At 38.4% G+C, this 11,953-nt stretch overlaps 1 protein-coding gene across 1 annotated transcript; it reads left to right on the forward strand.

Annotated features, from left to right (window-relative positions):
* Window positions 1–9,978: 9,978 nt before the first annotated feature.
* LOC103598310 (melanoma-associated antigen B10-like) lies at window positions 9,979–11,471 on the forward strand. Its single transcript, XM_008582310.1, has 2 exons — window positions 9,979–10,120; window positions 10,235–11,471. Exons 1-2 carry the CDS (start codon window positions 9,979–9,981, stop codon window positions 11,005–11,007), a joined length of 915 nt encoding a protein of 304 aa, XP_008580532.1. The 3' UTR covers window positions 11,008–11,471.
* Window positions 11,472–11,953: the final 482 nt, after the last annotated feature.

Raw genomic sequence — 11,953 nt, forward strand, 5'->3', positions numbered from 1 at the left:
TGGGAGAGAGATCCCACTCCATTAAAAGGGCATTTTATTAGGTTGTCTTGAGTGTAATTTGACAAACTTTTAAGGGCTGGATTTTTAATGAAAGTGAAATAAATGAAAATAGGGGTGGTTTGGATGGAAGGGCAGTTGGAAAGGATGGAAGGAATAAGTCCTTGACACAAATTCTAGGAGCCTTAAGTTATATCCAGTTGGAGAGTACTCCCGCACACTCACAATGAATAATATAACTGCAAAAAGTTATATAGTAAGTAACTGAGTTTCACTTGCTAAGCAACATTATGACTGATTTGTGTGCTGTGTCATAGAATACAAATTCTCTGGCATTTCTTGGTTTACAAAAAAAAAAAAAAAAAAATCACAGAGCAGATTTCGGTAGGGTCTGGTGTCAAAATGATAATAGTAATAACTGCCAGTTATTAAAAGTGCAACCGATTCCAGGTACTGTGTCAGGGGCTTTCATGCATTACATTCATCCCCGGAATCCTGCAAGGCAGGGCTTATCAAGCTCACTTCACAAAGAGCTTGAGCCTCATAGAAATTACTAATTTTCCTGACTTCACATGGTTCATAATTGTCAGAATTAGAACCCTAGTCTGAAGTCTTTTAGAGCACACACTGTTCCCACTCCTCCTTGCCTAAGACAACCTTGGGTGTCTTAATTCATTTTTCTTCTCACTACTGCACAATGTCTCTAGGCAATGAAAAGGAGGAACCTGGGGCCAGTGTACTAATTCCAGGTGTAATAAGTGAAGGAGAAAATGAGAACTAAACATTTGGGGACTGCCTATGGGCCTCATTTGCTAGGGTCCACTTGGTCCTAGCATCAGGGTTTTTTGAAAGCTGAGTTTGCCCAAGCGCTGGCACACATGGGACAGACCCAGCACTTTCTGAATTACATTGCTCTTCCCCTGAGTCTGCCCCAGTGGGCCCTCAGGCCCAAATCTGCATCCTGACCTGCTGTTCAGCTCTTCCCTGCTTCCTTCCATGAAGACTGCACCCTGCTTGCTGTGGGGAAGAAAGTCCAGAATAACCTTCCTTCCTTTCTCCTGTCTTTGAGAATTCCAACTCCCTATAGACATCCCCTACCTCATCTTTCACCATGGAAGCCCTCTGATGACAATCGTCTCTTCCACGTAACTGTTTATTTTGACAGTGAAGTTTACGTGTCTGCCCTTCCGCTCCAGGTGCTTCAACCACACTCGCAAAGATTTTTCCAAATCCACTCGTGAGTAGAGTCATACTTGGTACAGAATCTACTGGTTTGTGAAAGATAACCGTGAAGTTAAAGAGGAGGTTTTAGAAAGCAGGTGAGGTTAGAAAGAAAGAAGAACGTAATTTGGTGACTTACTTGAGGCTGTCACTGAATCAGTACACTGATGAGTGAGCTTAACTAAATGGTAAAATATTAAAGCCTCTCTCTTAAGGGGTAGATGAGGAAGAACCGAGGAAATCACTGTATAGAAACCATGTCCAGAAGCTGGATTCTGAAAAGCCCCAGTGTCTTTCTAGGAGGAAATAGTAGTTTCCAATGCTGACATAACAAATTGCCATGCATTAAGGACTTAAAATAACACAAATTTATTTTTTTACACTTTTGTATGTGAGAAGTATGAGTTGGTTCTGCTGGTTTCTTTGCTCAGGGGTTCACGGGCCCAAATCAAACCGTCAAAGCCTGGCTTCTTATTGGGAGGCACTGGGTAAAACCTCATTCTAGACTCATTCAAGCTGTTCTCAGAATTTAGGTCATTTATCCATTTTGAATTAATCTTTGTATATGGGGTTAGGTAAGGGTTTTTTTTTTTTTTTTTTTTTTTATGTGGTTTAGTTATCCAAGCACTATTTGTTGAAAAAATTTATTCTTTCTCTATTCAATGATCTTGTCACCCTTGTTAAAAATAAATTGAGCATAGATGTATGGCTGTATTTCTGGGCTTTCAATTTTATTCCATTGTTCTATATGTGTATCCTTATGCCAGTACCACACTGTTTTGAATACTGCAGCTTTGTAGTACTATTTCAAGTTGGTAAATGTGAGTCTTCCAACTTTATTTTTCTTTTTCAGTATTGTACTGGCTATTGGGGACCACTTGCAGTTCCATATGAATTTGAGGATCAGCTTCTGTATTTCTGAGAAAAACTAATATTGTAATTTTAATAGGGATTGCATTGAATCTGTAGGTCACTTTCAGGAATATTGCCATCTTAACTATGTTAAGTCTTTCAGTCCATAAACATGAGATGTCTTTCCATTTATTTAGGTATTTTTCTTTTTTTTTCAGTAATGTTTTATATTTTTCTATATACATGTTTTTTTATCTCTTTAGCTAAATTTATTCCTAGATCTTTATTTATTTTGGATGCAATGATTTCATTAATTTTCTTTTTGTATTGTTCATTCTTGGCGAACTGATTTTTGGGTGTTGATCTTGTACCCTGCAACTTTGCTGAATTCATTTATTATCTTTAGCAGGATTTTTTTTTTTTTGAAACTGGAATTTTCTGTATACAGAATCATGCTATCTACAAATAGAGACAATTTTACAAATTCGTTTTCAATTTGGATTCATTTCACTACTTTTTCTTACTTAATTGTTCTGGCTAGGACTACCAATATAATGAGGGATGAAGCTGACATCTTTGTCTTGATCTTGATCTTAGGGGGAACACATTCAGTCTTTTAGCATTGAGTATGACAACATTTGCAGATTTTTTAAATGAATTCCCTTTATCATATTAAGGAAATTTGTTTCCTGTCTTAGTTTGCTGAGAGTTTTTATCATACAAGGGTGCTGAATTTTTGTCAAAAGCTTTTTCTGCATCTACTTAGATAATCATGCTTTTCTGTTGTTCTATTAGTGTAGTGTATTATGTTGATTGATTTTCTTGTCTTGAACTACTCTTGCATTCCTGGGATAAATTCCACTTGGTTATGGTTTATAATCCTTTTAATGTGCTGCTGGATTCTGTTTGTTCATATTTTGTTGAAGATTTTTTGCATTTATATTCATAAGGGATATTAGTTTATAGTTTTTTTTAAAAAAATTATCTTTATATTTTGTGTATTCTTTAAGAAAGATTTATACTTATTGTTTTATGCACTTGTCTTTTAAATCATATAAGAAACAAAAAGGGGTATTGTATGCCAATACAATAATGGTGGTTTTTATATTTACCAGTGTAGTTACATTTACCATTGATCTTTATTTATGTACATGGCTTCTAGTGACTGTATTGTGTCCTTTGCTTTCAACCTGATTTGACTCCTTTTAGCATTTCTTGTAGTGACATACTCTCTTAGCTTTTGTTTATCTGAGGATGTCTTAATCTCTCTTTCATTTTTGAAAGATAGTTTTGCCAGTTATAAAATTCTTGGTTGACAGGGTTTTTTTTTTCTTTCTTTCGGCACTTTAAATATATTTTCCCACTGCCTTCTAGCCCCCATCATTTCTGATGAGAAATCAACTATTAATTTTATTGATGGTTTTTTTGGTACATGATGAGTTGCTTCCCTCTTCTGCATTAAAGATTCTCTCTGTTTTGGGCTTTCAGTGGTTTTATTATAATGCATATTGGCATGGACCTCTTTGAGTCTGTCATTGAGATTCTTGGATATTTAGATTCTTGCCTTTTTCAGATTTGAGAAGTTTTTAGCCATCATGTCTTCACACACACACAAAATATGTATTTTTTTGTTTGTTTGCTTGCTTGTTTGTTTTTCCATTTTGTCTCTCTCCTCCTTCTGGAACTCCTGTAATGCTCCTACCTTGGTATGCTTGATGGTGTCCTAGAGGTCCCTTAAGTTCTTTTTATTTTTCTTATTTAATCTAACTGCTGCTCAGATTAAATAATTTCAATGGCCCTATCTTTAAGTTTGCTGATTACTTTTTCTGCCTGCTCAATCTGCTGTTGAGATCCTCTAATAAGTTTTTCATTTCAGCTATTGTACTTTTTGCTCTCGAATTTCTATTTTTTAATAATTTCTATCTTTCTTGTTAATATTCTGTATTCGTTGAAATGTAAATTTCATGGTTTTCTTTATTTCTTTGTTTATGGCTTCATTTTGCTCATTGAACATATTTAAAGTAGTTGATTTAAAGCCTTTGACTAGTAAGTGAAATATGGGTACTTCCTCAGGGATGATTTCTGTTAATTTCTTTTCCCTGTGAATGGGCCTTTTTTTTTTTTTTCTTTGAATGCCTCATAAATTTTTGTTGCAAACTGGACATTTTGAATATTCTAACATGGTAATTGGAAATCAGATTCTTTCCCCACCTCAGGGTTTGTTGTTCTTTGCTACAGATTGTAGTTGTTTATTTCTTTGGTGACTTCTCTAAACCATTTTTAATGAACGGATTCTTTTTGTGTGTGGTTTCTGAAGGCTCAGTTACTTTAGCTGTTGTCAGCTCATGGTTTGACAGAGATCTCCATAAACAATGGGTTTAAGTGGACTTTTTCTTGATTCAGCTGTTGCTTGATTACTATAAATCTTTGACTGTCTCCCAGAGTTCCAACAAAGCTGATTCTAATAGCTTTTGCTCATTTTTTCAGTGTTTCTGTGGGGGAATGTGCCCTTGGAGCTCCCTACTCTATCATTATCACTGACATAACTTCCAGTTGCATTTTGATTTCACTATTACCTTCTGCCACTATCCTACAGTGGCACCTTTTTCACAAGTTAGGGATTAGTACATAGGGAGTATGGTTAGATATTTTCTATTCAGTTCCATTGGTGTACTGACCTATTTTTCATCCATACGACAAACTCTTAAGTATTATACCTTTGTAGTAATTCTTACTATCTGGTGCAGTATGTCCTCTTATCTTCATTATTCTTAGATATATTTAATTAATCAGCTTATCATGTTTTACATACATACTCATATTTATATACACATTCACACACAAAGCCCATTAAGATTTGTTTGGGATTTTAGTTCATTTTAGTCAATCTGTAGATTAAATTTGAGGAGATTTAACATATTTACAATATTAAATCTTCCAATTTATGAACACATAATGTTTCTCTATTTGGTTGGGTCTTTAGTGATTTCTCTAAATAATATATTTTATATTTTTCCATAAAATTCTTACACTTTATTATTATATTTATTCTGAAGCACTTGATATTTTGTTATGTTAATTACATGTTATACTTTCTTTAATTTCATTGTAATACTCTTTGTTGCTGCAGAAACAGAGTTAGTTTTTGTATATCGGTCTTATACCAAGCAACCTTTAAAATTTTTTATTGAATAGTTTATCTTTAGTTCATTTGGGTTTTCTTCACACACCAGCTAATTATCTGCTAATTATATGAGCTGTGTTTTCTATTTTTTCAGTCTCTATTCCATTGATCTCTTCTGATTCCCATTAACATACTATGTTGAGTTTTTATTAAATTGTTGAATAGCAATGGTTACAGCAGGCATCCTAGTCTACTTCCCAATTTTTACATAAAAGCTAACATTTTCATATTAAATATGACATTTACTGTAGTATTTTTTGTTTTGGTAGATATCTTTATCTAGTCAAATAACATATCTTCCTTATCAAGAATGAATGCTGATTTTTTACAAAATAATTTTCTGTATCAATTCAGATAGGATTTTTTCATTTAATCTGTCAATGTCAATGTGGTATGCCAGTTCTGAATCTATTTGCCCTCAGGTCCATTCTTCATCCTTCTTCTACTCTAATCTCTATTATACATGGGCTGGACCAATAAATCTTAGGCTCTCCAACATTTGGCTTCCATCTTATTTCACGTAAGAGGAGGCACCAATAGGAGGTTACAGCCCAGGAAGAAAGAAACCACCAGAGTTTTTCTTCTTTTCCCTCTTTGAATCAGGTGGTTTCTCCTTTAATGGTTACATCTTCTCCATAGCTCTAGCTTCCATCATATTAGTCCACCATGTTTCTAGATCTTGTTGACCTCAACTCCTAGGCTTCAGTAACAAATACTACCTCTTCTTTTTGTCCCTCCAGCCTAAAGATAGGACATCCCCAAGTTTCTAAGTGTTAGGTTTCCTGACCCTTCCCTGTGTGTCTCTTCCATCCCCTGAACAACCAACTTATTACATTAAAATTCCTTCTGGGTTAAATATATAGAGACATTTCTGTTTCTGTGGATAGTTTTCTACTGTTACTTGTTTTCAATTATATTTATTGTTTTCCTAACATATTACATATAAAGAAGTATTCAAGTTGTAAAATTTTAAAGCATACACATAAACCTCTAAAACACTACCTGTGAGATACAGCTGAAATGGTATTATTAAGAGGGATGATTACAGCCTTAAATAGATGATTTACAAAACAAGGAATATTCAAAACATGCAAGCAATTCAGGAAGGTAGAGAGTGAACAGCATATTAAACCTAAAGAGGTAGATGGTAGGAAATAATGAAGATCAATACAGAAATAAGGAAGTAGAAAAGAGTAAAGCCAACTAACCAAAGCCAGTTCTTGGAAAAATTTTATAAAATACACAATTTTTGAAAGTATTATCAATTACAAAAAAACAAAGTAGAAATGAGTTATGTTAAATAAGATTGTACAAAATCTTATTTAGGTGCAGAAGAGATTTAATATAAGAGAGCACCATAAATATATTTTATCATTACCTAAGGGTAGCCAAATATTGGACTAGGAAGGAAAGGGTCTACTTATGGAAGTATTTCAGCTAATAAACTTGAAAGGAATGATATAATTAGAGAATTACTGTCCAGCAGCCCCAATAAATTAATGGATAGAAGTGATAATCATCAACACTGCCAATATGAGCACAAATGTAGACACACAAACATTATGTTCATCCTAATGGAAGTACACATCATCACTTTTTGAGTGGTTTTGCTAGTAAACAGGCAAAAACTCAATAAATCTTAATCTGATCCAACTTTTAACTCTATTGATGATTGCTGATGCTCAGTTTCGAGTATATTGTGTTCATTATACTCTTCTCTGTACTGTCGTATACTCTTGATACTTTTTCTAGTGAAAGTTTTTTATTTATATATTTATTTACATATTTATTTGTTTATTTATTTGATAAATATCATATCTTTAAATTGGAAATTCCAAGCTAAATGGACCAATTTTGGGAGAGATTTAATTGACCAAATTCTTCCAAACAGCAATAGAAAACTTCAATTGAACTATACAAACTGAAACTTTAGCCTAAGCTCCAGCTCTCCTCAAAATATCCCAGAACCAGACAGGTTTAGAGGCCAGTTTCACCAAATTTTCAGGGAAAAACTAATTGCCATCTTAGGTAAACTCTTCCAAACCATGCAAAAACATGGGAAATTATGAAACACATTTTAATAGGTGTGTTGACCTTGATACAAAGACCAAATAACTACACTACAAGAAAAGATTGTTTGAGTCAAGCTCACTCATATCATGGCATCTATCCTAGATAAATTCATATTATGTCCAATGTAGCTGTGAATCAGTAGGCTGTGTCCAAAAAATACAATGATGATATAACATTAGAAAAAACTGCCAATTAGAATTTCTCTAAGTTGATACATTAGAGGAGAAAAGGCATTTGATAATTTCCAGGAGTGCAGAAAAAGCATTTAACAAAAAATATTTAACACTCATTCATGTAAAAACGTTTTGCAAAATAGCATTAGAAGGGAATACCCGTTTCCTGAAATCTACAACAAACTTACATAAATATGAAATGTTAGAAGCATCCCCGTTAAATTCAGGACCAAGACACAGATGTATTATACCATTTCTACTGTTTAAAAGTAGACTGGAATATATAGCCAGAACAATAAAAATATCAAAATACATAATAGGTAGGAATATCTAGAGACAGAGATAATAAACGGTGACAGTATTACTCTCTAATTAGAAAATCCAAAGGAACCAGTGCACAAAATACTGAAATGAGCAAGAGACTTCAGAAAGCTGTTGTGTATATCGCTACAGCAAAATCAGGATCTTAGCCACACAAAATCAGTAACTAATTAGGACAAGTAGCAGAACATATCTCAATCACAACAGAAGCAAATATCCAAAATTTACCTAAAAATAAACCTAACAACAAAAATGTACACAATCTCTCTTCTTTTTTTGTTTTGTGACCGGTAAGGGGATTATAATCCCCTTGGCTTGGTGTCGCTTGCACCACTCTCTGCCAGTAAGCACACCAGCCATCCCTATAGGGGATCCGAACCCACGACCTCAGCGCTTCCAGCACGGCACTCTCCCGAATGAGCCACAGGGTCGGCCCTGTATGCTGTCTTTTTTGAGGCAACTATAAGCACAGACAGGTAAAAGAAGTCCCAAGTAAATAGATCAGTACACTATGTTTACTCGTGGGGAAAAGAATATTGTAAAGATGTAAATTTTCTTTAAATTACTTACAGATTTACTGCTGCTATGGACTAAATTGTGTCCCCCTCCCCAATTCATGTTCTCTTACTATAAACGGGAGTCAAAAAATAAAGTCACTGCCCTGGACTGACCAATGATAGATAACATCAAAAGATCTGGGTCTCACAAACCGTGCAGCTCAGCCTCTTCCCCTTAGAAAGTAGATCGTTTAGAAGAAGGTTCCCCAAATTCATAAGTTTGGCTAGTGAACAGATTATATTGTCTGGTGTATTTTTTCTCTAACAATTTGCCACCTGTCCTGGGACCCTGCTTTGCATTGCAGCTTCCCCTTCTGCATCTAGCCCGAGAGTTTGGTCCATTCTCTGCAAGGTCTGCAGTAGGGAAACAGCTCAGTGCTTTCAAGGGACTTGGTCTTTCCCAAGAAGCCTGGATGAGCTTACAGAAAATTATTTAAGTGAAACAAGCCAGCCACAGAGGGAAAGATACTGCATATCCTCACTAATATGTGGGAGCTAAGAGAGAAAGAAGAAAGGAAAGAAAGACCACAGTAGTTCATTGGACTTGCAGAGGGAGAGAGCATACCTAGGGTTGCCAGGTGCGGAGGGGGAGAAGGGAAGAGGGGCTGGGGAGAGGGTGGGTGGAGGACACGGGGTATAAATGCAATTTGTGGTCATAGACATGCTGATAGTATTGACCTGTCATCACAGCTTGGGCACAGGTAGTGATGGTCAGCTTTGTACCCCAAGAATATGCATGATCAAAAAAAAAAAAAAAAAAAAGCAGCAGCAGCCGCCAAAACGAAGACACCCTGTTCCTCCTCCCCCACACAACGCCTAGATTTGACAGGACAACCCACTCCAGAACCAACGGCCCCGCACAGAGCCCCGCCCTTGCTTTCATTCCTGGAAGGCCCGGGGCAAAGCTGTCAGCATGAAATACCCCCTGACTTTCACCTCAAGGGTCTCAGAGAGATCAAACCCTCATCGGTGGAAGGAGAGCAGCCTCAAGTCTTCAGAGGAGAAAGGTGATGCGGAAAGACAAGGTGAGGACCCTCACCTGCAAGAACAGAGGACTCCCAGACTCGCAGAACCCCGCCCGCCCCCTCCGCCCCGCCCCCACCCCTCGGCACTAGGAGACGCTCCACGGCTGTTAGGCCCAACGGTGCTCCGTTCTGCGTCGGGACCTCCCGGAGTGAAGACTTTAAACTGGAGCTGGTGGACTCAGGTGAGTACAGGGGAAAATCCCAGAGTGAAGGAGAGGACCCTGAGTGAGGACTGAGTGTCTCTACAGCAGAGGGTGGCCACACAGCTCCCTGCCCCTGTGGCCGACCCTGGGATACCCCGGGCAGGGCTGTCAAGCGGAGGAGCCTCATTTTTCCCTGTGAGTGTTTCAGGAAGGTGGGGCCCTTGGTCTGATGGGGGTTAGCTTCTGAGCTGCAGCGGGAGGAGGTCCCGGCCGTGTCAACCGTTAACATGCTGATCCTGAACGTGAGACGACAGCTTGGCTTAAAACCAAGGTGGTCTCTTCCGGCAGAAGGGGCACACACTATCTCATTCCCCCTCTTCCAGGTGCCTACCTTACCTGATCTCCTACATACGCTCCCTGACCGGAAGCATCATGCCTCGGGGTCATAAAAGTAAGCTCCGTGCCCGTGAGAAACGCTGCCAGGTCCAGAGTGAGACTCAGAGTCTACAGAGAGCTCAGGTCATTGCAGCAGAGGAGGAAGAAGCCCCCTGTTCTTCCTCTTCTCCTTGTGGTGGTGATTCTCAGGGCTCCCCCGCTGCTGGGCCACGTGGCAAATCACGGAGGCCTGGGAGAGCTCCACCCACCACCGCTGCTTCTGCAGGTGCTTCATGCACAAGATCTGATGGAGGTGCCACGAGCCAAGGTGAGGAAAGACCAAGCACCTCCCAGGCACCACCTACCACTGATCATACGTGCAAAAGCCCTGTAGACGAGAAGGCGATTTTGTTGGTGTCGTTCATGTTACGCAAGTATAACCTGAGGCAGCCCATAACAAAGCAAGAGCTGCTGAAGTGTATCTCCAAAAAGTACAGGCAGCAGTTCCATGAGATCCTCAGGAGAGCCTCTGACCTTATGGTGCTGGCCTTTGGCATCGAAGTGAAGGAAGTCGACCCGACCAGGTCCCATTATATGCTTGTCAGCAAATTGCGTGTCACCGGTGATGCAAGGCGGAGTGCTGGGATGGGCCTTCTGATGACCATCCTGTGTGTGATCTTCATGAAGGACAATTGCGCCGCTGAAGAAGATATCTGGGAAGTGCTTAATGTGATGGAGATATATGACGGAAAGAAGCACGATTTCTACGGGGAGCCCAGGAAGCTCATCACCCAAGATCTGGTGAAGGATAGGTACCTGGAGTACCAGCAGGTGCCCAACAGTGATCCTCCACGCTATCAATTCCTGTGGGGTCCAAGAGCCCATGCTGAAACCAGCAAGATGGAAGTCCTGGAGTTTTTAGCTGGGATCCATAATACCGTTCCCAGTGCCTTCCCATCCTGGTATGAGGAGGCTTTGAGAGATGAGGAAGAAAGAGCCAGAGCCAGATTTGGAGCTATGCTTCTTAATAGTGCCATGGCCCATGCAAGTTCCAGGCTCGATTCCAGCAGTTTCTCCCACCCTTAGTGAAATCTGAGGCACTTTCCCCACTTTGTGTTTGAAAAATAGTGGGTGGCCAGGGCGGTGTTGGAGGGAGCACAGTACATATCATATCTGTATTCTTGTTCTGTGTGAGTAACTTTCAGATTTATCTTTTGTTGTTGTTGAGTTTTCAATTTTATTCTTTTAAAAAAATGTTTATTAGCTTCAGAATCTAAGTATATAAATAATACTGGTTATATATTTAATGTTGCTTATGAATCTTAAGAGTTAAGAGTTTTGCTATTTTATCAAATAAATTGGAAAACCCTCCATCTTATTTAGTGATCTGAAACAAACAAAACACATGGCACTGGAATAGGCATTTCTATAGAAATGTGAAAAAAATCAGCAAGAATGTAGTTAGAATTAAGAAATAGAGAAAAAAAAAGTAAAAGATGGTAAATTCTTGACTTCTCTTATTACTTCTCTTCTATTGTTCTGTAAAATAAAAGTTATATACCTGGATTTGCTTGGTTTATTCAAGGATGTAGAAAAAGTTAAATTATAATAAATTTGACTTCTTGTTCAGTGTCTTTTTTACTCCTCAAATACTAATTAAACATTTGCTCTTTGGAAAGCTCCATGGTAGTACCAGGGATGGTAAGAAAGAGAAGACCGAGCCACTGTCCATAGAATTTTAGTCTAGTGGCAGCTATCATGTAAGGGAGATGGTAAGTTATCCTTTAAGAAATAAAAGACAAGTGAAAAGGAGTGTGGTGGTGGGGGAGGGGGTGTGGAGTTGGAGGTGGGACTGTTCCAGACTAGAGCCATCTAGTATAATATGCCCAGAGGCAAGGAAATTTGGGGCCTTGGAAAACCTCAAGTCCCTCAATGGGAGGTAATGTGAAGTTAAACTGGGTGGTGGGTCAGAGGAGAGTATGGAAGGGGTGAGTAGGGGCTGGACTCTCCGGTGGGGTGTCTCAGAGTTGGG

This window comes from Galeopterus variegatus, unplaced genomic scaffold (genome assembly GCF_000696425.1).
Source record: "Galeopterus variegatus unplaced genomic scaffold, G_variegatus-3.0.2 Scaffold2562, whole genome shotgun sequence".
Classification (NCBI taxonomy): Eukaryota; Metazoa; Chordata; class Mammalia; order Dermoptera; family Cynocephalidae; genus Galeopterus; species Galeopterus variegatus.